Genomic DNA, 24430 nt, shown 5'->3' on the forward strand with positions numbered 1-24430 from the left:
ACCAAGCAGCTGGCCCGCAACAGACACCACGCGACGCGCGCCAACTCGACTTCACTACGCGCAACGACCTCCCCCAACGCATGTAAATACTGGCATCCAATGTATTGATATATCAATTGCTACAAAGCGACGCGTGCGCAACCCTATATCACGCGTTTCCGACCGCATACGGCTTGTTGCGTCCGAGTAGAAGACAATGACTGAGCCAGCCAGGAAGAGAAGGAAGACAGCCTCGCCCGGAGGAGACCGACTGACCAGTCCGCTGAAGCAGCCGCCGCGCAGACCTTCTATATCGTCGCGCTCCTTTTTCAACGCCGAAGACCGACAAACAAGTCCACTGAAGGCTCCCCCTCGACGGTTTTCTATCTCACCCACGAAGGGCACGCCTGCTAGATCCTCGAGTCCTCTGAAAGAGCCACCGCGCAGACCCCCGCGAAGGCCTTCATTTGCATCGCCCACCAAAGCCAGTCTTTCGCGCGGGTACCCCGATCTTCTCCAGCGACCTTCCTCATCCGATGCGACAGCACTCAACGGCCGCGCAGATATACTTGCGCGTGGGAAGCAGGCACGCGCCTTCATCTTGGGCGAGCAGGGGGATATGGCGCCAATAACAGCGGAGGAGGATGCAAACGGAGCCGTCGCCGGAGCACAATCGCCTCATGTACGGAACCCCGTATCACAAACCACGTCCCGCGCACAAAAAACACGCTCGAGAAAAGAGCGCTTAGCCGGCGAGACATTAGAGGAGGAAGCAGCATTGCCTGCGACACCATCCCATAGAGGCGCCGAAGAAGGGTACACACCGCGTCCCGGTCTCTTTTCCTCGCCCAATAAGCTGCCGCCGCGCCTAAAAGATCCCTCGAGAATGTCGCGCACCCCAAGAAAAACACCTGCTGTGCATCAGGACGGAATAGATGTGCCAATGGACGGGCAGGTGCGAAACGTTGAAGGACTAGCTCAGCAAACACGGCAAGATAAGCCACAGCCACCTGATCCTGAACTCGAAGAGAAGAAGCGCGAGAAGGCTCGTTTAGAGAAGGAGCTGAGGCTCCTAGAAGAACTGGTCTCAAAATGTGCGGAGGAGATAGGAAGATCACAAGCACAACCGGCATCGTACGTGGGCCCGCCAGAAGAACGAGAGGCGCTGGTTAAATTCATCAATGAGCTCGTAAAAAGCGGAGCAGAAGAGGACGAGGGTCAACCTCCAGCTCTGTCCTCGATGCTATGTTCTTTCCTGCCTTTCGCCACTCAACGGATCGCTCCACCCAACCCACAGCCTGACAACCCCGTTGCGTCCCATCAACCACTGGAGCTTGAAGACCCGCTTTCCTATCTACAGATGTTTACTTCGTTCGAATTTACCACGAAACTGAACGTTTCGCGCGGGCAGAATCCTCTCATCTCGAGCCGGGTCCACCAAAGGCACCTGATTGATATCACCGGCCCGCAGAGTCTTCTCACAGCGTCTATCTCTATAACGATCGACACACTTAGCAATGCAATAGTCGACTTGAATCTTCTCCAACTCCCTCACTGGGCCGAGCGCGAGCTAGGGGCCTTTATGAGGGTGAGAGCGAAAGAAAAAGACCTTGGCAACGCCTGCTGGGCGGTTGGCTCGTACTGGGAAGTTATAAAGAAGCGTGCGGAATTCTGGCATCGTTGTGAAATCGCCTTTAGGCACCTCATACCTGGACGAACAAGCGATGACACTGAAAACATCGACGTCCGAAGTAGAGGCAAACAAAGTCGCATTCTCTCGCGACAAGATCTGAGCCGGAATCTTGGCCGCGACACCCTGGTGCTAGAGGACAGACATGTATCACTCAAAATCAACTGGAGGATTCGCTTTGATTGGACAGGTGAGGCCGAGTCTGAGGTGGGTGTTGTCTCTGCCGTGCCGCGCGTCTGTAAGTGCATCTAGTAATGAAAACCGAGAAAAAGGATAGCAATGCTAACATGTCACACAGGGCGCGAGGTGGATAGCAATGATAGTTTTAAGAAGATACCGGAAATCTTTGATTCCATTCTGCAGAGCAAAGGCGTGTTCGCAGCAACGAAGACGATGGCTGCTTTGCTGTTTTCTGAATAAATTTCTCGTCGTTTTAGCGATAGCACAGTTATTTGATGTGCCGTATGATACCCTGGGAAGCGAAGGAGCGGTGTTTAGATAAGGAACGAATGTGTGTATCACACAATGCTAAGTCTATGTGTGTGGATCATCATGCTTTCCCATGAGTCCAAAACTCGCCTGCAATACAAAGTGATGGTCGAGCTAAAATCAAATAGCCGTCAGGAGGGGGGCAGGGCAGCACCTTCCCTTCCAATCACCACGCTTGAAGAAAAACACTTGCCACTCGTCTTGTTTAAGCCTGTGCTACTCGATACCACTCACTCGAAAACTATAGCAACCGCAATCCTACAGCTAAAGCTGCATTCCAATGTTTGAAGGCGTGCCGCTAGGATAGCACTACTAATCATGTAAATTAACATGTCATCGCTTCAAGGTTAACTTCGTTCATCTCCTCGGACTACAACTCCGAAGATAAAATGCTTTCTTCGAACGGAGCAAACAATCCAGAAGACGAAATCACTTCCTCAATCCGGTCGTTCTCGATGCCGTTGATTCTAGGCACCCGCCTAATACCCCGCTGCTCTATTGACGTTAATTCCCCGTCCACAACCAGCTCAACAGTATTACCGCCGCGATACTGATTATAATTGTTCAGGATCATTCTAAGTATCGTACACGCTAGCACCCGGCCGTGCCACAATGCCTCGACTGGATCCGACAGCTCGTCGTAGTCGTAGTACTTGGCTTCACCAATTTCGAACGACTCCCAGTCAATGTCACCACGGATCTTTTGCGAAGAAGCGCCAGGCTCGTTCTCTCCGGGCTTCTTCTGGAATTGTCCACCCTGGAAAGCATATCTCTCGGTCCCCTGTCCGTCATCATTGATTTCAACCTGGATATAGTGCGACCAGCAGACTGAGAAGCCAAGGTCAGTGAAGGTTCCTACGATGACATTGTTTCCGTCGCGCCGGAAAACAGTCCTCATGCCCCACGAAGAAGATAGTGCGGGCTGTGCCACCACTCCACGACCTTCTTGGACCGGTCGAGCCAAGCGTCGAGTGCGGAGGGGACTGATTCGAACAGGATTGTCGCCACCGCATCGCATAAGCGCGGCTTGACGAAGTGCAAGAGAAATTCCTCCTCATCGTCGGGGTCTGGTCCCGTGTGATCCGGTCCCATAAGTGTCTTCCAGTCAATGATGTGCATGTTGCCAGGAATTTCGTGGCTTGGGAGAGCGGGATAGACGTTCCTGAAGATCTTGCACATCTTTTGTTCGATAGGTAGCAGCACTGTGGATTCACCCTCATCCTCATGTGAATCGACAGAGTTCAAGCGGAAAACATGCTGGCGCGAAGGCTCAGGCTCAGCATTGGCGCTGGATGCCTCGACGATAGCAACCTGTTCTTCCGTGAAAGCTTTTTGCTCTGACGCGGCACCTCTTTGCGTGTACTCTTCTTTCTCGTCCTTGTCCGCATCGTTCTGGTCTTCATCGGTCGGGGAGTCGATATGGTCATCTTCTCCAGGATCTCTAGATTCTGGCAAGGTGGACTGTTCGGGGGCGTCTTCGGGGCCAGAGGTAGGTGGCAATGCTCTGTCGGCAGGTTAGTGGGTCCAAAGTGCTTGGTTGGAGGTGTGCTTACATGTAGCCGTCAGAATCCTCGTCTTCTTCGCCCACGTCATCGTCGGTGCCTGTCTCCGTGCTTTCTGGGCTTGCATTATCCTTGTTGTTTTCTGGTAGAGCCTGGGTGGGCCGCTGGAACTTCAATGGAACAGAATCCTCCGTAAAGAAATCGTCCAGGAAGTCAGTATCGTCACCTCCAAAAAGCTCGGCTGTAGAGGACCGCGAGCTTGTAGCGGATTTCATGGAATCGGAGGGTTTGATCTACGACACGATTAGACTGCACTTGACAACCAGTTGTCGCGGCGAAGCACTTGCCTGCACGTTGTTCGAGGATTGAGTCTCAGTGTCCAGACGTTTATCTTCAGGATCTTCGTCAGCGTCCGACATTTCGTCTCCGCTTTCGATATCTTCGACGGTAAAATGGAAATCACAGCTAGGAGTGCTCGCACCAGGAGTAGCGTCTTGACTACACGCCTTGACTTCGTCGTTAAGCTTGTCTCCGGGAGTCGTGGTAGACGATGCTTGCTCTAGAGCCTTTGATTATTGCCAAAGACCCAGTTTACGAGCCCCATATTTTTTCAGACTCGATCAAAGTTGATTTGACGTTACCATCCAAGCAGCGTGATGTCGACGTGTCAGCGATGGGAGCTGGAGTGCTGGACTTTGAACACTGCCGAGTGGTGAGCAGTGCGGGAGTGCGGGAGAGTGGAACCAAACATTCTGCGAAGGCTGGGAGCGCGTTTATCATGATGAGGCGCGCGTTCGAGGGCTGACATAACTTACTGTGAAGGAAATGTGGCGCATGAATCATGTGATTTGTGGTCGAGCCTCTGAAAGTGCTTTCGAACTTTTAACTTCCACGTCACTCGTAACGACACTGGTGGGCGAAATACCGGACTGGCGGTGATTTTAAATATGGTCTGTCAGTTTTTGGAAGAATTTTTCTGATAGTTGGAGACAGTTCGAGTACTTATTAAATTTATTAAATTCACTAGATCGAAGACACCCGATTCTCGATCTTCAACATTGATTCAGCAGTATCCCTTGCCGGAACTTTTTAATACGGCATCACCCACACTGGGGCTTCTTTCAATTGAATCAAGTGGTGTTAGGATCCCTGTCGATTACAGTTCCGTCGAACTCCGAAAGACACCGCTCTTTCCGCAACACATCCCCAGAAAATTTCGGATAAGGAGCACATTCACAGTTCGAATGCCTGCTATCCCAACAGTTCTGATGATCATTACACTGAGAGAAAAAGCGCAGGTCGTCATATCGTACTGATCTCCGTAGGATTCTCCTCGTAATCCGGCAGCTTCGCCAACCGTTGACACCGAGTCGAATCCAACAATAGGGACAGCACCCTTGGCCTTCAGACTGGCTAACGACAGCACACTCATAGACCAGGTGCTGTCACCAGAGAACCTCTCTGCCCGATTGATGATTTCCTTCTCCGCGTCCGTCAGAGCCGAGGTCATTGGGTGCGGCGTCGTGGCCCTAATGCTGTCATCCTTACCAAATGGCCTCGCCAGCTGCTCCCCGTTCATCGAGCTCCAAGGAATAATTCCTACCGCGTCTCTTTGGAGAACCTGTTCACATCGCGCTCTTCTTCCCGATAGGTCAAATTGTAGAGGTCCTGCATACTTACAAACTTCGTCCATCCAATTTTTTCCGCATCAAGCTGCAGCTGTGCAATTGGTACGTCCACATCGAGGAAGCGCCTAGATAGCGATATTTTCCAGCTTGGACGAGGTCATGGAGAGGTTTCATGATCTTCTTGAGGGGTACGGTAGTATCGACGAGGTGGATTTGGAGAACATCGATGTAGGGAGTTCCGAGACGGGCGAGACTCTTTTCGACGGCGTTGAAGATTGAATCCAGTGAGAGATCTGAGATTGACGACTTGTCAGCCATCGTGCCGCAAGGATAGAGTTCTTATACATTCAGAGTAATTGCATGCATGCACGTACCTCCGTGGTTGACGTAGTCCACAGGCTGTCCCATTCGAGACCCAAAAGCGAACTCATTGATGCCGTCATCCTCGCCATATAAGCCCGCAGCTTCTTCGTCGAGATTACCTTCTCCCTTGGAATTGCAAAATGCTTCAGAGCTTTGCCCATGGCGGCTTCGCTCTTCTCATTGGAGTAGGCCTTGGGCCGTGTCCCAGGTGCTTATCATATGCAGTCTTCAGGATGGCCAGAGATCTCTCTTCTTGAAGAGCCCAGAAATTGAATGAAGGAGTCAACAAACCGTTGGCTATAGTCGATTTGGATAGCTTGAGGGGCTTCTGCAATGTACCCATTTCTCCCACGCCTTGAACCTAAGGGTCATTCCTCCAAGAATTGGATACGAAGCACGCAATCCAGATGTGCCAAGTTGAATGTGTTCGACCTTGGTCGCATCAACGCTTCTCTGCAAAGCGGGAGGAATCGGGAAGGCCATGGTTCAGTACGATATGCAAAGATTTGAATACCAAAGAGTCAGGTCCTTTGAAATCGAATCCTTCGGACTCGGTTGTGATATGTAATGGAACACTTTGGAAGGTTGGCTTAGATACTGCCCGTGACCGGCACACCGTCACCCGATGCGGAGATCCTGGGCGCAAAGCAAGCTTTCTTTACAAAGGTCCAAGGAATATCGTGCAACATTTTAAGGATTTACGGCGCGACGCTCAGAGGATGTCATAGGCTAATAGGCTTGATGCCAGCATAGTTGCTTGGGGATGGCTCGTAGCCATACCACTGCCCGAGTCGCGTATGGAGGGGTCACAATAATCATAGAGAACAATTCACAATCTCTGTGTAAAGGCAACAATACCAGATAGCGGTGGGCCTGGAGCACAATCACGCCGGTCGCCCATGATCTCAGCGCATAAAAATTACGTGTGGAAGAGCTGAAGGCGCGATCTGCCGAGCGGAAGCAAACTGTCGATCGAAGCTCTCTTGGACAGGATCGTTGGGGTTTCTGCAGAGTCACAGATCCCAGCTCCGGCTCAGACTCAATATATCGTTAGGAGCAACAGGCCTTGGACGATAGGCGTGGTGAGGCCTTACGAAGTGGAAATGGAACAGATGCTTGAGCGCAACCGTGCGAGGGCACAAGTGCCTGTGGAAGAAGCCGTACTGGAGGGTTATCCTGCGCTACCGAACGGCGGAGCTCCTCGCGGTACAAGTGAAAAGAGAATCCCCGCGCACTGGGGTGTAGAGCAAAGCCGGGGCAAAGGGAAGCGACATACGTGAGCAGTGAGCTTTCTTGATAGAATGTAGTTGTTTTCTTGCCACAGTGAACTGCAGAGCATTTAGAGGGCTGCGGCCGATTTTCTTTCCTGCCAACAGCTCGAAAGCCTCAGTCCTAGATGATTGACAAACACCCTCTCTATCACTAAGAAACCCTCTACACGACAGGAACGAAAGGGCCCTTGTAACTCTTGCTCCGTCCTTCAATCTCAAACTCCAGGCTTCCACACGATGACGCCACCAGCTGTTCATGGAAGTTCTGCAAGGCATACTCAATCACCATGTCGATTCCTGCGCTCAGATTAGGTCCAAACTAGACATACCACTTCGGGTTGACTTACCGCACTTGGCACCCCCAGCTGTCCACAGCTGCGCGCCCTCAAAGTGACCATCCACAGTTACCCACCGCTCGTCCTGCCACTCCACGTTGGGGAAAACATGTCTCGCCGGTTCTAGCAATATCCTGTTTGTAGTTGCCTTCTTGCCGTCCAAGACCCCGCTCTTTGCAAGCCACATGCCGCCCGTACACGTCGTTAATATCGCCTTCGTCTGCTTGCTCGCCTCCCTCAGAAACGTCAGACTGGCTTCGGGGACCTTCTGGGGATCTGGCCCCCCGATGAGAATGATGTCCAAGTCGCGCGGGGCGCTTTCGTATGTGTGTGTGGGTCGAATGAACATGTCCGGTGTCGCCCAGGCTGGCTCTAGTGAGGAGGATATGTAGAGAAACTCCATGTCTCGGGCATAGGGCTTGAGCTTCTCCATGGCAGGAATGAGGTTGGTAACCATGTTAACTATTCGAGAAGACATATTTCCAAGTATGTCCAGACCCGCGAGGTCGGTTAGCTGAACTTCCTCGTACAGAACTCCGATACGAAGAGGCTTGGATTTGGCGTTAGGAATGGAGGTCGTCATCGTATGGTCTGAGTACCAGGAGTTGAGAGTCTCTCTTTTCAAGTAATTGATATCAAATCCATATTGATCCAGGAGCTTTTATATACTGGCGGAACTTCCGCGGCAAGCATAGCTGAGTGTACATCCGCTCCGATCACGATTGGGCATTGCGTAGGTAATGACAAATATTCGGCCATCCGATGCATTTGACAAACGTGCTTGCTTGTACCAATTGTCTTCGGGAACGTAGCTCGCCCTCCGAGTGGAAACGTCTCATCAGTGAGCCGAGCCGGATCGGATGGAAAATTGACCCCGTGCCGACCTCTCTTGCAGGCCAGTACTTACTCAAAAACCAATAATAACTTCTTCCTTAGATATGCATATTTACTTCCCATTTCTATCAATCGCAGTGATGAAAGCTTCTCTATGTACAACTGAATGTAACCTCCCACTTGCCTCCAGGCACATCCGCTACAGATATCGGTCCGGTATTCGCGTGCGTAACCTCAATCTCGAGAGCCGCATATTTCCCACTGGACGCTTTCAATAAGGCACGTCCTGCACACGACGCTTTCGGCATCCTCACTTCACCGCTTGTACCTTCGGGAGTCTCGAAATCGATCTGGAAGCCTCCGTTGGCCACTTGAGTCTTGGCAGAGAAGAAGCCCACGCCAGTACTGAAGCCAGCGTCTGCGAAGGTAAGATCGCCAAGGGAAGGAGCGATGCGCCATGTCTTTCCTCCAGCACCCAGCAGTTGGATTCCAGCCACGTAGAACGTGAGCGAGGACGTCGGTCCAGTCGCCCATCCATGGGCGTGTGAGATGCGCGCATCATTTAAATACGGAGCATAGTGAAGCTCACCAGTCGTAGAATACCCTTCGATGAAGGTCGAGTTCGTCATTCTGGGATCGTTAAGCATGAAACCCCACTGAAGCCTCATCAAGCCGAGTGCAGCAGTGGTGTTCTCAGCGAGGAAATGAGTTTGCAGCTCAAACCCAGAGATGAATGGTGAGATAGCGTCGGCAGCCTCCGGCGCAGGTGCTCCGTATGGGGTCCACCGGTCTGCAAGGTTGCTGCTGATAGACTTAATCTGGGAGGAATTGAGCGTAAGGTTCGAGACCACGGCCCAAGAGTTGCCGTCTTGGGGCATGAGTGTTGTGGTCTCGTTATCGATGTACATGCCGGCGTTACTGTTCCAAAGACGCTCATTGGCAGCAGATTTGATCTTCTCGGCTGTTGACTGCCAGAATGCCACAGGCTCAGTGTCGTTTAGTGCCTCCGCGAGTGAGATACCTTGGTTGATGGTATAGTAAAGGATAGAGTTTGCCTGTAGCCTCTTAGAATGTCAACTACAATCCACTGTTAGACCAACACACCTCGATATTGTGCCCACCCATGCCAAAGCGCAGCCAGTCGGATGGCGATGTGACATTCATCAAGCCACTGTCGTCGATAAAACTCAGAGAGAAGTTCAGTGCGAGCTTCCATTCCGACCAGAGTGATGATGCGTAGTCAAGATTACCCTACGGTCTGTCAGCCAATTCTATCATATCAACACTGTGAACTAAATCTGAGACATACGGTATAAAGGTAGTGATCGGTCACACCGATCAAAGTATACAGGTGGTATGTAAAGGATAGCACAGAGAAAAACGGACGCCCAGCATACGGAAGCTGACCGGTGGTCCTGTTCTGGACTGCGAACAACGAGTTGAGGGAATTCTCAATGGAGACGACATCGTTTGTCGAAGCCACGACACCTGGAACAGCAATAGCCATATCTACATGGCGTCAGTAGGTTCACTTCCACAAGATACGAGAGAGTCTACCTCCGGCCCATACAAGTCTGTCTCTCTTCGCTCCATCAGTCAATGCAGAGCTCCCGTTTGTGATTGTATAGTTGTAATACCAAGTTACGTTGGTCGCGTCGGATACCGAACTGTTGATCGTGCCCAGATGAACCAACGCATTGCCATGGTGAGGGTCGATTGTGCACATCTGGTTAGTATATGCGCCGGCATACCAAACGCGATTCAGAAGTTCATCTAAAATTGTCAGCTGCATCCTTGGTTGTTACTATCTAAAAGCCTTACCATCGCAGTGGAAATAGCCAGTGTAATTACGCAGCGCATCGTCTTCCCAGTGCGGCATCGGGGTGAAATAGACTTCTGCAGAGGTAATTTCGACCTTTCCTGTACTGTTGTGTACCACTGTCATGTACCGAAATCCTCCTCGTTCCTTCTCGCGGGGTGCAGTGTATCTGCCTGGTGCCGTGACTTGGAACCACAATGTCTCATCCTTCCCAGCATCTGCAGTAGCGTCCGACGATTTGTTGGAGACCCAGAGGGACGATTCCGAAAAAGTCACACCGATGTACTGGTCAGAGTCTGACACAGATCCGACGGTCAAGGAAACTACGCCAGCAATGTTCTTCCCAAAGTCGTACGCCGTAGCAGCATCATCCTCGAAAACGGCGCTTCCGGGTGAGGATGTGAGGCTCTCAGCGTTACTGACCGAGCCATTCGAGCTGTGCACGGAGGCCGGATGGAGCGCTCGGGAATCTGGCGCGAGGATGTACTCTGCATACGGTATTGCGGATGCAGAAGAGATCAAGCTCAAAACTGAGGCGCTGAGAAGAGACTTCATGCTTGAGGAGCACCGGAAGGGCAATTCGATCGAAATATCGTGGGCGTCCAAGCAGAACACTTTGTCACCATGTTTCCGTGCTCCTCCGATTTCTACCTAGGTTTCAAACATCTTGATTTCGGACGAGATCATACCGAAGTGACGTTTTTCACGAATCGCGGGTGCGACTGCGGGGAAATTGCGGGGATCGTGGTTCTTAGTCCAGGAACATCGTCATCATCGATTGGATCCGGGGCTGTACATTCCAAGATCGTGCATAAATCGCCAAAGTTACGGCATAGCGCACTGCGGGATCTGGCGGCTCGGCATGTGGAGAGAAATGTGGGAGGATGGCGGGAGGGCGTTGCGGCTTTGGCTCTCGTGGTGGCAAACTTCGAAGGGATCGCCAGAACCCCTCCAGTGTATCTTCCGGTGAGACAGCGGGACTTGTTTGGGCTCGTCCAGCGAGAACGATTGCCTTCCTGCACGACTTCTGAATCGATCAAGACAAGAGAGATGAGCTGCAAGGTGCGTCCGCAAGGAACCGTGTTCCACTGTGCATTGCTACGACAGCAACTTTATGCAGGAGCTATTGCTTCTCCGAGCTCCGAGCATATGATAACCGCATCTGCAACATCCGCCAGAACAAGCCAGCTCTGGCTTGTCTTGATTTTGAACTCCTTCATGGGACTCCCTCTCTCCGTGTTCCAGGATATCGTCCATGGATTCAAATCCGTAGAGACTTTTTCCGGTGCTTTTGGCCTTGTAGTGGACGGATGCAAGTAAATTTGTGCTTAAGCCCAGCAACAAACTGCGGAGTCTGAAGCCATCATTCACTTATCCGCATACAACAAGATCTCCTTAGCCTTCGAGTGCTTTGACGACGATGTTTCCGTTATCATAAGGTTCGGCAAATGGTATCGGGACTATGTTGAGACCAGATTGAGGACTATTCTGCGCAATCCAGATATGTGCCATGTGCAGCATTAGGCTCAATTTGTGAACGAGCCACGACCACTGGTTGTATACGTCAGAAATCAGGACAACATCTTGAGCAGTTTCGTACAGAATCTTGCTGTACTCCGAGGCAGGGGGAAGGTGGAGACGGTGTGAGAGGAGATAGAAGTTTGCTTGACCATTGACACCTACTTGTATTGGACTGGCAGACACAAGGTGGAAGTCTGTCGAGACTCCTCTGAGCTGCAAAGACCTCTACTAGGTGCAGCGCGCAAGAAACTTGGTTGGTGCTGCGGTACGGTGAGTCTCACTTCGGTTGGATCCACTTTACTAGTGCAGCATATGTCGGAGAGAGGTAAGAAAATAAACTACTTCTCTTATGTATATTAATGCAGAATAGCAGTAGTCTCCTAGATTAAGCTGCGAGATCGTAGCTCCTTCTCTGTCCACGACCATAGCTGGGTAGCTTCGTTTGCGTCCTGTGCGATAGCGCTTGGACGCGCTAACTTTGCAATAGGCACAAAGTACTCTCCACACATCTCCCTCTTGAACTCTTGGCTAGCTCCAATGAAGAGCGATGAATGGCTGCCGTTGTCCATGTTGGTATCAATGATACCGAAGAGCTTCAGGAGCGGTTTAGCTATTGTAACCAGTGTACCACCTCCCTGGGTTAGTTGGCTGCGAGATATAAGTTAGATACCGCCGCCTGTCTAAAGAGGACCTAGAGACGTACGTGTCGTAATTGCCAGGGTGGCAGGTGGCGGCCCATACCTCGCCGCCAGTCTCGCCCAGCGCGGAGGATGGGCCATACGTTGCCGCGATCTGCTTTGCATGCAAGATGTTTCCCAGCTTGGAAAGGCCATATCGCTGGTACGGGGTACTATCTTGAGAATTTATTGCCCCATAATCGATTTTCTTCTGCCTGTAGAATTTATGGCCCACCGAGGTGACACAAACAACTCGAGCACTCCCGGCACCCTGTCGTTTGGCCGTTGCCTGGAGCAGCGGGAGTAGCTTGTATGTAAGCAGCCAATGCGATATGTAGTTTGTCTATGGTGCTTCAAGTCAGCTGAAGATCTTAGATCTATGTGACACATGTCGACTTACCTGCCATTGAGCCTCGTATCCGTCCTTGCTCAGAGCGTAAGGTGTAGCCATGATGCCAGCGTTATTTATGATACCGTTCAGGCTCTTCTCACGTTCCAAGACCTGCTCCGCAGCGCGTGCTACGCTGGCCAAGTCCATGTGATCGAGGAGCAAGTGCTCTACTTCACCTTTCGGATTCGTTTCTCGAAGGCTGCGGATTGCTGCCTGTGCTTTCGTTGCATCTCTAGCTCCCAGCCAGACTCTGGCGTTTCGGCTCAACAAATGCTGGATGGTGATGTACCCGCTACAAACTCAAATCAGATTAGTTTGCAAAAGGTCTTGCACGTGTTCGTGTACGTACATTCCTGTATTGCCTCCTGTGACAACGAAAATCTTGCCTGTCAGGTCTGGCAGTAAGCTTGGATCCCATGCTGGAGCCATATTTGTCGTCTTCTGGAATGCCAGATGTACACCCAGCATGAGAACAGTCTCGCAGCCTCTCTTATACGCCTGTCTCCTTTAGTTCGTCTGCATTACGTTCGTACCACGGCGTCCGGATCGAGCGCGGCGGACCAACTTCGGACATGGCTCCGACGAAGATCCAGACCCTCACGTCCCGGTTGTGGGGGAACGCTGAATTTGGGACACAAGTGTTGTAATTCAGATTCTTGTAGATGTACTTCTCGTTTTGTAGCTACTGTACAAAGGGAATCATGTGTAGCAAATTCGCTTGCAACAAGTCGGTTGATGGCGTGCATCCGTGAGTTGCTTGACAAGGCAGCGCAGTGCTCCACCCCATTTCACCAGCAGCCTCGCTGCCACAGTTAGATCAACCTATCTCAGACGGGCCCGGCGCGTTCATAGCTGCGTGCATTATGTTGTGCTCCGAATATCCGCGAGTCCACGCGCAACCGTCCTTCACATCAACGTCATCCTTTTTCAGTCTATGCGCTTCCACTGTTCGGGCCATCTGTGTACTGCGTCGCTGCCCCGTAACCTTCCTCTTGTTTTGCTTTTCTCGGCAAGCAGTAGTTTATGTGAACGAATTTTCCCGAAAAGGATAAACAAGATTTTGGCGCCTAGTGCAGCGGATGCCACGACCATGGACTGCAATCTCGACCTGTGCCGAGCTGGAACAGCGGAGTTAACGCAGCCACCAATCCTGTTGAAGGATAGCGTTCGCCGCGTTGGCGTTGGCGCGCTGCTGTGTGGTGATGATAACTCGAGCCCAGCGCGTCTAGATCAGTGCGTGTTGAGCCATACATTCGTCCGCCTCTCATTCTTTTTCCAGCTAACGTACCGGTACCGTGCCTGTGCACTCAATGCACGCCGTCAGTCAATGCACACGATCGTGCCAGGTTCGCACCCTCCCAAAATTCAACTCTACGATGACTACAGAGCTTCAAGTGGGAAGTCTCACGGAGACACCTGGATCATCTGCTTAACTAGCGCGGCGCCCAAATATACGATGAACTGGAAGTCCTTCATCAGCTGTTGTGTCTCTGCTTCAGCATACAACTGATGTATGGAATGTGGCGGACATTTGATCCCGTCCGCTGTGTCCATGCGTATAAGCTTCTTGAACACATCCGGAGAAAATGCTGCGTGGTCTGCTGGAGGGATAACGGCGACTGTACTCGCGTAGACTAGGAAATTGACGTAGTGAACCAATCCTCCCAACCATTGAGGTGGACAAGATAAAACCACGCTCTTGCCAAGCCACGCATCGTGTACAGTTCCACGCGGAAAGTGAATTTTGGGCAACTCCCGTGCCTTGGAGCACACGTGCCAGCCGTTGGTATGATAAATCGGCTTCTGAAGCCCGGTTGTTCCCGAAGTGTGGATGATCAAGATCTCATCCCATTTCGCTTCGTCCCATGTCTTCTCATAAGGATAGTGCTCGTGCCAGGAGGCGCAAAGGCACCAGTCCATAGGCGGTAGGGCAATGTTCGTGAGGCCTTCAGAAAGAGAATCAAGCGGGCCCTTTACGTCGTCTTCCGTCGAAATCCATACTTTGGCCTTCGTATCTCTCAGCAATGTCTTCAGACCCTCGTCTGTGACTAAGGTTGGGAGTACAAGTCAGTGATAGGTACATCTTATGACAGGGCAGAAGATTAGGGAATGGAGGTAAGAGATTTAAACTTAGCTAGAGTGTAAGTCATATCTGAAAAGATTCAGATGTTGCTTGCGCCTAGCACCTAGAACCTGTACCCCGGGCTTACGTACCCCTTCCGTCTGGTATCATGAGCTTCCTCCCTGTCTTAACCACAGCGGGCCACAGAATGGCATTTCGCAGATCGTTGGGACCCAGATAGGCCACCGTGTCGGTCGCGGTCGCCTTGCTCAGCTGAGTGTCTAGCCAGTGGGCTACCTTTTCGATAGAATCGCCATACTGTCCATAAGTGAGGCTTTTGTATCCGTCGACTTCCCAATTTGGCGTAGGATATATCTTGAATACGTTTCATTAGGTGACCACCTCACCTTCTTCTCGATCGCAGTGACAAGTACGGTGCCTTTCTTAAGGTCATTGTTGATCCGCTAAGGAGCATAAGTTGCAAGTGGCATGGTGAGTCAATCAGGGGAAGCAAAAGCTCTATGCCTCTCCACAGCTCAGGTTCCATAGCTAGAGTCAGCACCAGCTTTTAAAATGGCTGCGCACGCATCGTCCCGGTGGCGTCTAGCTAGCGGGCGTAGAAGTGCGTGTTTTGTTGCATTTTCTTTACAAGTATCATCACATTTACTCGAAGCGGCTATCGCTGAGTAGTACCACAAGTTTTTTGAGCATGGACATCATGATAGAAACAGAGAGTGGTGTAGGCTAGATCGCATTTCATTTAATTAGGCACAAGCATCAGTAAGCTTTGGGAAAGGTTGCTGGGGCTAGCAGAGGCTTGATTGAGATACGACGGAAGTAGGTCCATCTGCGGGGAGGCATATTATCCTGCCCCACGTCGAGAACGTCAGTCCCTGCTTTCTAATGTGCTGAAATCGAACAGTTCCAAAGTCAGCAAACAAGACTACACATTTCTATCAGAAATAGGTCGAAAAGTGACGTTGAGAGCATCTGCCCCCTCGTCTCAGCATCCGACAAGAAAATGTAACGGCCATGACTCTGTGGCGGTGAAGCCTCAAGGACGGGGCGTTAGCCGTGGTGTAGTCCAAGTGCTGACCCATGGCGAATCTGTTCCGGTGAGTTTTGGAATTCGACTGATGTTTGAGATAGAGCAGAATTCACCGCCAGGGTTCACTCAGCCCTAGTGTTGCAAATAACTCTAAGGTTGTAATCTTTTGGCACACCCATCCGCTGAACGCGCATTCGAGCTTTTGGTGGGGGTTCGGATCTATGCACAGAGATAAGCTGGAACGGGCAGAGAAGCGGACCTTGGAACTAAGCGACTGGCACTTTCAGCTAACTGTAGGTGATGCGAGGACCGAATCGCTTTTTGCTACGCTTCCACAATGTATTCCGCTATGCTTTGCTGCCACCCGTTATGCACCGTTCGATGCCTCAATATTCTCAGTCTTCGTATACACCTTGTCCTGTTCCTCGGCGATTACATCGGCCGGAATGCGATCAGGTACCGAGTTCACCAATATGAGCATTGGGGCGAACGCAAGCGCCATTAATCCAAAGGTAACGCAGAATCCAATCAGCGGACTCGTCTTGATCTGCGTGTTCATCCCATAGCTGACAGCCTGCCCCACCGCCTCAAGACATCTGAACGCCGCACCGTTCCGCACGTTGGCCTGTGCGTCCGTCGCAAAGGAGCTGAGAAGCCAGTACATGTACGACTGGGATAGGGGACCAGTGGTCTGGACGAAGAAATAGGGCAGAAACGCGATGGGGTAAAGAGGTTCATCCCAGTCGATCTTGCCAGGAGAGGAAGCGTTGAACCGGGTTTGCATGATGACGGACCAGATGTAGACGCCGAGGTTGAGGACGACGACGGTGATAAGACCAATTTGAGCGCGGCGACGTTGCGAAAAATTCTTCATGTCGAGGATAAAACCTAGACCGAAGCAACCGACGATGCAGAAGAAGGGCGAGACGAGCGAGGAGAGAGCGCGCGAGCGAACGGAGAAATACGTTCCAAGATAGGTTGACCAGGTGCCGCTGTGTTCTGTTAGTCGAGTTGTATTTGTTAGAAATTGACGGGGCAATTTACCTGTAGAAGAAAGACCAAAACGCCCAAAGCGCAGAAAGCACAATGAGTTTTGAGGTCATCGTGACTTTGATCTTTTTGAACTCCTGCTTCGTACCGATTCGCTCGGAAACCAAGATCCTCGTGCCGTCAGAACGGACTACGTTCTCTAGAGGTGAGATCAAAAAGGCAAACGGCAAAGCCATCGACTCAATGATCAGGAACGCAATATATGTATCCGGTGTCACACCTCCTGATGCGCCCTTCTGGTGGTTCTTCGCCAGGTTGATCGCACCTCCAACGAGCTGGCCCAAGTTCCGCGATACGATCCACAGAGCGAGGTACTTCCCACGTGCTCCTGAGGGAGCCAGTGACATGATAGAACCCGACTCAGCGACATACCAACACCCTGTTCCAATGCCGGTGAAGAAGGAACCAAGGATCAGGTACCACTGGTTGCCGAACTTGCTATTGCAATAATATGAAGAGCCTCGAATGGGAAAAGACATGGCGCCGATAACGAGTGCCCATTTGGTCCCGAGCTTGTTCACGATGGGACCACCAAGCAGACAGACAATGGCGAGAAGAGCGTAGTTGATTGCAGTTGCAATGTTGCTTGTCTGGGGAGTTGCAAGTCCACCTCCGCCGAGACCTACATCAAGTCAGCTCATGAGGACTTTCACACGTTGGCTTCATACGCACCAGCAATAGCATCGGTCATTGCTGGACCACAAAACGCCTGAACACTGAGTAGCATCATCTGAGTCAAGCTGTGCTGGTATACACGCTTCCATAAGGGGACATTCTTCGAATAAGCCACCATGTCGACATTCTCGTCGGCATATTGAGAAGGGGCCGCAGGGTTCATCGGGTCGTTGCCCTTTGCTCGCAGGACATTGTTGTTACCACCAGCATGGGTATTCGGAGGAGCAGCATCGAAGTTAGACATGTCGAAGACGTCTCACTACTGAGCCGAGCGCAACTAAGTATGTAAGGAAAGCTGATAATGCTCTATAGCCTTCGAGGTGGTGCATTGCTCGACTCTTTATATGCGGCGGCGGAAGGCATACACTCCAAGCTGTAGCGTCGCCTATCATTTCCTCGCTCTCCGCGTGCCACACTCAGAGCAGCGACTTATCTGCGGGCCTGGACTAGCACCGAAGCTAAGATTCCCCAGATTGTGTAGATATGGGCTGTGGAGCATGGACTCAAGCGACGCTGTGCTCCGTGCGGTAAGAGTGCGGTAGTGGGGAGGGCCCCCATACCTGTACCATCCGATCGGGATGTTTTCGCTCCTCATCTGTCTAACCGCACCAAGATAAAATAGTAGTTCTGGTCAAAGCTTGCAGATGCTAGCGACTTGGCTTACGGCAGGGTGAAAGCCTTCGGTGCGCGGCCAATTCTAACCGCACCCTCGGAGGTAGGCGCTGAAGCGGCGTGCTGATTCAGTCGTTTGTAGCTCCGCGGACCAAAAAGACTAGAGCACGCCTGCCAAAGACAAAGGTCGACGAAGCGGTGTAATCTGCAATATCTCGAGTGGAACTCCTTTTTATCTAGACGGGGAGTAATGCTCTAGTCCCACAATATTAGAATAACGATTCGTTCAGGGATAACAAGTTGAGGGAAATCAACTGAGTGATGGTATTTTGGACGTCTGTCGCGCTAAACCGTGGTGGGAGATTTTAACAGTCGGGCAACTCGCTATCGGCCCAAGTGCCTGCTGCTGCTCCGATGCCATTCCGGAGGAATAGACGATGCCTTGCGCATGTAACTATTAGTCAATCGTACGATAGCCCAAGGTTACCCTAATAGAAGTCATTACTGTCGTGCTCGAAGGTGGCGTGTTCGACAGGTCGCGATACTTAAGCGCTCGGAGCGACTCAGACCCAAGCGCATTTGCCGTTAGAAACATCAAGCGCGATCGCGGCCTCGGGAAATGGCGATTTTACGAGTAGATACCAAATTCATCATTGTCGGAGGAGGAGGTACCATCGGATCGTCAACAGCACTGCATTTGCTCCGGTATGGATACACACCTTCGAACATCACCGTTCTCGACACATACGAGATTCCATCTGCTCAATCAGCTGGAAATGATCTCAACAAAATCATGGGCATCCGCCTACGGAACAAGGTTGATGTGCAACTGAGTCTGGAAGCGCGAGATATGTGGAAGAACGACGATTTGTTCAAGGCCTTCTTCCACAATACCGGCCGTGTATGTGCAGATTTGAAGTGAGATGCAATCTTTAGGGCTGACTAGATGCCAGCTCGATTGTGAACATACAGAGGAAGGCATCAGAGATTTGCGCAAGCAGTATCAGACACTGCTCGATGCAGGCGTAGGACTCGAAAAGACTAACGAGTGGTTGGAGACCGAAGACCAAATCCTGGAAAAGGCTCCTCAACTCGAGCGTGAGAAGATCAAAGGCTGGAAAGCCATTTTCAGTGAAGATGGAGGCTGGCTAGCAGCAGCCAAAGCCATCAGAGCCATCGGCTTGTATCTGAAAGAGCAAGGTGTTAATTTCGGGTTCGGTGGTGCTGGATCATTCAAAAAACCACTATTCGCGGAAGACAGTGCAACTTGCATTGGTGTAGAAACGGCTGACGGTACGCAATACTACGCCGACAAGGTCGTACTCGCCGCGGGAGCCTGGAGTTCCGTACTGGTGGATCTTGACGACCAGTGTGTATCGAAAGTGAGTTGCACATGCAAATGAACTAGTCAATACTAACCCATGGGCAGGCTTGGGTATATGCTCACATGCGCCTGACACCTCAAGAGGTGGCCGAATATAAGAATGCGCCGGTTGTGTATAATGGGGACGTGGGTTTCTTCTTCGAGCCAGACGAGTACGGTGTGATCAAAGTTTGCGATGAATTCCCTGGATTCACCCGGTTTAAGGAGCATCAGCCTTATGGTGCAAAGGCTCCAAGACAAATCTCCGTTCCTAGGTCTCATGCAAAACATCCGACAGACACCTATCCAGATGCTTCCGAGAAGAGTATCCGGAGAGCCATCGACACCTTCCTCCCCCGGTTCAAGAACAAGAAATTGTTCAACCGATCACTATGTTGGTGCACAGATACCGCGGATGCTGCATTGCTGATATGCGAACATCCGAAATGGAAGAACCTGATTATGGCCACTGGTGATAGTGGTCACACATTCAAACTCCTACCCAACATTGGGAAGCATGTTGTAGAGTTGGTGGAGGGCGACTTGGCGGAAGATCTCGCAAATGCTTGGAGATGGCGTCCAGGTGGAGATGCGTTGAAGTCGAGGCGGGCAGCGCCGGCGAAGGACCTGGCGGATATGCCGGGGTGGAAGCACGATACCCCAAAACCGAAGTTGTAGATGTAGGTTATGTGGGGGAAGGCAGAAGCGAACTGAAGTCACCCAAGGCAGCAGGAGGCCGGTGGCTAAGTGCAGTAGCGTACCTGTAGGTAGTGACTGCCGGGTTTAAGACAACGCATGGAAAGCACGTAAAGTATACATCAGCGCAATTGATACTCTCTCTACGTCATCTGTTCACGATTGTATTACCATCATGTTTCTGGTAGCATGCATCGCGATGTAAGTAATAGAGTAGGGTGCAACGACGCGTCGAGCTGCAATCGTGCGTGTCCACGTGATCCCGCGTTCAATGATGTAATCGCCCTAGCGAAAGAGTCAACCTTCACATTCACTGCAGCCTTCTTTAACGGGCCCGCCCGTCATGCGCTTCTTTGTTCGCTTTCGCACACGCCGTCTCGCTCCTCTCGCCGCGGCGTAGTCTACGAAATCGACTTCTCGAGACATTCTCTTCCCGCTCGCCTGCCGCAACCAGTTGTCGCGAACCGCTTACTTGTCCAACACTCTTCCTGTCGCAATGTCTGCCTCACCCTCTCCAGAGGTTGCCACCTCGAGTGCAGTACAAAATTTTGCCGTCGAGATCGTAGACACGACTGCGCCGGAACATGCCGAAGTCGACGGTGCGCCACCTGCCGACGAGCTTTCTTCAGACGCCGATGAAGAGACACGGTTGAAGTTCCTTACAACTGGAACTAGGGACCAAGATGATTTGGAGCGTGACATCGGTAGGCAGGCCGAGCAGCTGCTCACAGAGCAGGCGGATGAGCGAGACAAGAAGCGCATGGAGAAGGTCGATACCGAGGCCAAACGAGCGCAGGTGGCGATACAAAAACTGCGGAGTAGGCTGGCAATGCCTCTGCTCCCGTCGCAGAAGACCAAGATACGTGCAGAGATTCAGGAGTTCCAAAAGAAGATTGACGGGATAGACGAAGAGCTCGATGCGATACAGAAGCGCATAAACGACAGACACAATGTGGAGGGCGACGAGGGGGCTGCTCTAGATGGAGTCCATGGCCCTCTGCCGAACGAGAGCCGGCGCGAGTTTCTGATCCGGACCGGCAAGATTACGCCGTTCTCCAAGATCGCGCAGGATAAGCAGGAGTCAGGTACGCTTGCTGAAGTGATGCAGGTTGCAGAGGTAGACGACATGGTTGAGGAGGCGAGCAAGGGGCCGAAATCACACCAGAACCTCATGAAACCCGGATTCGACATTGCGGATACAACTTCGAATGCAAGTACTCCTCCCGACACGCCGCGCCCGAGGAAGAAGCGACGCACATTCCCGGCTTCGGGACCCGTCAGCTCACGGGAGGGTAGCAGCGCCCCAGAAACGCCTGGCGATGAATCCGACGATGCATTTGCACCGGGAATGAGCGATCGTCAGCTGGCGGCTCTTGGAGAGACCGACGATGACATAGAGGACCTGACGAACGATGATGAATACTCAGAGGCTGAAAACGGACGAAAGCGCAAGGCGGCCCCTAAGAGGGCGAAGAAGCAGACCAAAACCATACAATTCGCGGATGAGCAGGATGACCTGGCTGGTGTTGATGACGGTAACGAGAAGGTGTACCAAAAGCGAATACGCGCGTGGTCCGAGAAACGTGCTGCGGCACGGAAGCAGGCCGCAGAACGGAGTGGTCAACTCTTTCAAGAAGATGAGGACGAGGACGAGTGCTACAAGCCCCACCCGACTGAGGCTGATACTGAGCTGGACGGTGATTTCAAGATTCCTGGCGACATCTATCCCGCGCTGTTCGACTACCAGAAGACGGGTGTACAATGGTTGTGGGAGCTTTACTCGCAGAATGTCGGCGGCATTGTTGGCGATGAAATGGGTCTGGGTAAGACCATCCAAGCTATATCTTTTGTCGCTGGTCTACATTATTCGAAGAAGCTCACCAAGCCGGTCATTGTGGTTTGCCCGGCTACTGTGATGAAGCAATGGGTGAACGAGTTCCATCGATGGTGGCCGGCACTGCGCGTGTCCATTCTCCATTCGTCCGGAACCGGCATGCTCAACACTCGCAGTGAAGAGGCGATGGAGCGTGAGATGGAGCTGCGAGCATACGGTGACTATGATGACACCTTGACAGGTGCTGGCAAGGCCGCCAAGAAGATCGTAGAGAAGGTCAGGCGTGAGGGACATGTCTTGGTCACGACCTACACTGGACTTCAAACCTACGCAGAGTTTCTGGTACCCGTGGATTGGGAAACAGCTATCCTCGACGAGGGGCACAAGATCCGAAATCCTGACGCCAACGTTACAATTCACTGCAAGGAACTGCGCACTTCGAGCCGCATCATCCTCTCAGGCACCCCGATGCAGAACAATCTCACTGAGCTGTGGTCGCTCTTCGACTTCGTATTCCCTATGCGCCTCGGTACTCTGGTCAACTTTCGCAATCAGTTTGAGTTTCCTATCAAGCGCGGCGGTTATGCGAATGCGTCGAACCTTGAGTTTGAGACCGCGATGCAATGTGCAGAGACATTGAAGGAAGCCGTCAGCCCATATCTATTGCAACGATTCAAAGTTGATGTGGCAGCAGATCTTCCAAAGAAGAAAGAGCAGGTTCTGTTCTGCAAGTTGACTCGTCAGCAGCGAGAAGCATATGAGGGCTTCTTGAATTCAGATGAGATGAAGTCCATAGCCAACGGCAAACGACAAATGCTCTTTGGCATAGATATCCTGCGCAAAATATGCAATCACCCCGATCTCGTGGATCACAAGAACTTGTCTAAAAAAGCTGCCTATGACTACGGCGCCGGGAATAAGTCAGGGAAGATGCAGGTCGTGAAGGAGCTTCTATCTCTGTGGGTCAAGGGCGGACACAAGACGCTCCTTTTCGCACAGCATCGCATAATGCTTGACATTCTCCAAAAGTACCTCGATCGCATACCAGAGATCAATTACCGACGGATGGACGGAGAGACACCCATCGCGAAGCGACAGGATATGGTGGACGAGTTCAACAACGACCCGAACCTGCACGTGTTCCTCCTCACCACGAAGGTTGGAGGCCTGGGCGTTAATCTCACAGGAGCTAATCGCGTGATCATCTACGACCCCGACTGGAACCCTTCCACAGACATACAGGCCCGCGAGCGCTCGTGGCGCCTCGGCCAGAAGCGAGAGGTTGAGATATATCGTCTCATGTCTGCTGGTACTATCGAGGAGAAGATCTACCACCGTCAGATCTTCAAACAATTTCTTACCAACAAGGTTCTCAAAGACCCAAAGCAGCGCCAGACATTCCAGATGAGCGATTTACACGATCTCTTCACGCTCGGTAGTGACAAAGCTGATGGTGAGACCGAGACTGGGAACATGTTCCGTGGCTCAGAAGTACAATTTGATAAGAATGGCAAAACAGCAAATCAAACGACACAGCCCGCTTCCGATGCGACTGGACAAGCCGAGCTTGCAGCAATGGCAGGCGTCGCAGCAGCAGAGGCGTACCAGGCTCCACCCTCTGACTCTGAAGACACGACAAGAGAAGACGGTGAAGAAGCCAAGTCCGACTCGCGGCTCATGTCGTCCATCTTCTCAAAGTCAGGCGTCCATTCCGTACTCGAGCACGACACAATCATGAGCACTACCGGCACCGGCCGCAAGCGCAAGGTCCAAGCCGACCCCGCCTTCGTCCAGCGTGAAGCCAAGCGTCAAGCCGCCGTCGCCGCAGAGCAATTGAAAAAGAGCATGGAGGAGGCCCGCAACACACCCATCGGCGTGCCCACCTGGACAGGCACGCACGGCGAAGCCGGCCGTCCCCCACCACCTACCCGGGGCAACCTGCACAGCTCCCGTGGCGGCCGCGGCGGTGGACGAGGGGGCGCTGCGGGAGGCCCCTCGTCGTCATCCGTACTGTCCAACCTCGCAGCCCGCCAGGGCCGCGCTCTCCCTATCACGCCCGCCGGCACAATGACGCCCGGCTCCTCGCGTGGAAACACGCCCCAGCCGACGTCCCTGCGCGGCCGCCAGATGCTGGAGAAGATCCGCGACTTCATGCTCACGCATGGCGGGGTCGTCCCGACAAAGATGCTGGTGGACCATTTTGATCACTACTGTCGGGCAGTGCCGGGACGGAGCGAGGAGTTCAGAGAGATGCTGCGGGTGATTGCGACGATGGAGAAGGGCGGCGGGAGTGGGAGGGGGAGGTGGAAGTTGAAGGATGAGTGGAGAGATACTGGCGCTGGCGTGGGCGCCGCTGCTGGGAGAAGATAGACTCTTTTTCCTTTCTCTTTTCATTCCATTAGAGATGCGATTGCATGCCGGAAGTGGGGACATATGGCGCATCATCATGGACATTTCACGGCGTTAAGGGAGGGAGATACCACAGCATCCTTGCCTAGATTTTGTTGCTAGGGCAAGATTGTGCGCACGCATTCCGCGCGTTGACAGCAGATTACCACAACATTGGCAAAGTTCCAAACCGGTAATGATAT

At 52.1% G+C, this 24430-nt stretch overlaps 10 protein-coding genes across 10 annotated transcripts; 3 read left to right on the plus strand and 7 right to left on the minus strand.

Moving 5' to 3' along the window:
* Positions 1-44: 44 nt before the first annotated feature.
* Positions 45-2176, plus strand: CC84DRAFT_1257193 (uncharacterized protein). The gene is made up of 2 exons (XM_018184708.1): positions 45-1907; positions 1968-2176. The coding sequence occupies exons 1-2, from the start codon at positions 197-199 to the stop codon at positions 2087-2089; spliced, it is 1833 nt and encodes a 610-aa protein (XP_018038677.1). The 5' UTR covers positions 45-196; the 3' UTR covers positions 2090-2176.
* A 706-nt stretch (positions 2177-2882) lies between these two features.
* On the minus strand, positions 2883-4165 carry CC84DRAFT_570654 (uncharacterized protein). Its single transcript, XM_018186722.1, has 3 exons — positions 4008-4165; positions 3712-3953; positions 2883-3662 (listed from the first exon to the last, which is right to left on the minus strand). Exons 1-3 carry the CDS (start codon positions 4077-4079, stop codon positions 3053-3055), a joined length of 924 nt encoding a protein of 307 aa, XP_018038678.1. The 5' UTR covers positions 4080-4165; the 3' UTR covers positions 2883-3052.
* A 625-nt stretch (positions 4166-4790) lies between these two features.
* On the minus strand, positions 4791-5606 carry CC84DRAFT_1203722 (uncharacterized protein; the record flags this gene model as incomplete). The annotated part of the gene is made up of 3 exons (XM_018181847.1): positions 4791-4908; positions 4974-5243; positions 5341-5606. 3 exons carry the CDS (start codon positions 5604-5606, stop codon positions 4791-4793), a joined length of 654 nt encoding a protein of 217 aa, XP_018038679.1.
* Positions 5607-6957: 1351 nt separating this feature from the next.
* CC84DRAFT_1162284 (class I glutamine amidotransferase-like protein) lies at positions 6958-8044 on the minus strand. Its single transcript, XM_018177954.1, has 2 exons — positions 7270-8044; positions 6958-7219 (listed from the first exon to the last, which is right to left on the minus strand). The coding sequence occupies exons 1-2, from the start codon at positions 7838-7840 to the stop codon at positions 7086-7088; spliced, it is 705 nt and encodes a 234-aa protein (XP_018038680.1). The 5' UTR covers positions 7841-8044; the 3' UTR covers positions 6958-7085.
* Positions 8045-8222: 178 nt separating this feature from the next.
* On the minus strand, positions 8223-10582 carry CC84DRAFT_1114683 (alpha-L-rhamnosidase). Its single transcript, XM_018175403.1, has 5 exons — positions 9913-10582; positions 9649-9864; positions 9401-9600; positions 9196-9342; positions 8223-9146 (listed from the first exon to the last, which is right to left on the minus strand). The coding sequence occupies exons 1-5, from the start codon at positions 10463-10465 to the stop codon at positions 8244-8246; spliced, it is 2019 nt and encodes a 672-aa protein (XP_018038681.1). The 5' UTR covers positions 10466-10582; the 3' UTR covers positions 8223-8243.
* Positions 10583-11811: 1229 nt separating this feature from the next.
* CC84DRAFT_1257197 (NAD(P)-binding protein) lies at positions 11812-12932 on the minus strand (the record flags this gene model as incomplete). Its single annotated transcript, XM_018184709.1, has 4 exons — positions 12849-12932; positions 12509-12791; positions 12135-12451; positions 11812-12079 (listed from the first exon to the last, which is right to left on the minus strand). The coding sequence occupies exons 1-4, from the start codon at positions 12926-12928 to the stop codon at positions 11812-11814; spliced, it is 948 nt and encodes a 315-aa protein (XP_018038682.1). The 5' UTR covers positions 12929-12932.
* Positions 12933-13777: 845 nt separating this feature from the next.
* On the minus strand, positions 13778-15278 carry CC84DRAFT_1239486 (acetyl-CoA synthetase-like protein; the record flags this gene model as incomplete). Its single annotated transcript, XM_018183977.1, has 4 exons — positions 13778-14547; positions 14714-14936; positions 14969-15025; positions 15255-15278. 4 exons carry the CDS (start codon positions 15276-15278, stop codon positions 13904-13906), a joined length of 948 nt encoding a protein of 315 aa, XP_018038683.1. The 3' UTR covers positions 13778-13903.
* Positions 15279-15932: 654 nt separating this feature from the next.
* On the minus strand, positions 15933-17818 carry CC84DRAFT_1140918 (MFS general substrate transporter). Its single transcript, XM_018176302.1, has 3 exons — positions 17332-17818; positions 16654-17281; positions 15933-16601 (listed from the first exon to the last, which is right to left on the minus strand). Exons 1-3 carry the CDS (start codon positions 17576-17578, stop codon positions 15977-15979), a joined length of 1500 nt encoding a protein of 499 aa, XP_018038684.1. The 5' UTR covers positions 17579-17818; the 3' UTR covers positions 15933-15976.
* Positions 17819-18389: 571 nt separating this feature from the next.
* CC84DRAFT_1114689 (FAD dependent oxidoreductase) lies at positions 18390-20138 on the plus strand. The gene is made up of 3 exons (XM_018175404.1): positions 18390-18847; positions 18900-19328; positions 19376-20138. Exons 1-3 carry the CDS (start codon positions 18566-18568, stop codon positions 19985-19987), a joined length of 1323 nt encoding a protein of 440 aa, XP_018038685.1. The 5' UTR covers positions 18390-18565; the 3' UTR covers positions 19988-20138.
* A 188-nt stretch (positions 20139-20326) lies between these two features.
* On the plus strand, positions 20327-24397 carry CC84DRAFT_1162289 (DNA repair and recombination protein RAD26). Its single transcript, XM_018177955.1, has one exon. The coding sequence runs from the start codon at positions 20502-20504 to the stop codon at positions 24207-24209; it is 3708 nt and encodes a 1235-aa protein (XP_018038686.1). The 5' UTR covers positions 20327-20501; the 3' UTR covers positions 24210-24397.
* The last annotated feature ends 33 nt before the right edge of the window (positions 24398-24430 follow it).

This window comes from Paraphaeosphaeria sporulosa (assembly GCF_001642045.1).
Source record: "Paraphaeosphaeria sporulosa strain AP3s5-JAC2a unplaced genomic scaffold CC84scaffold_3, whole genome shotgun sequence".
Lineage (NCBI taxonomy): Eukaryota > Fungi > Ascomycota > Dothideomycetes > Pleosporales > Didymosphaeriaceae > Paraphaeosphaeria > Paraphaeosphaeria sporulosa.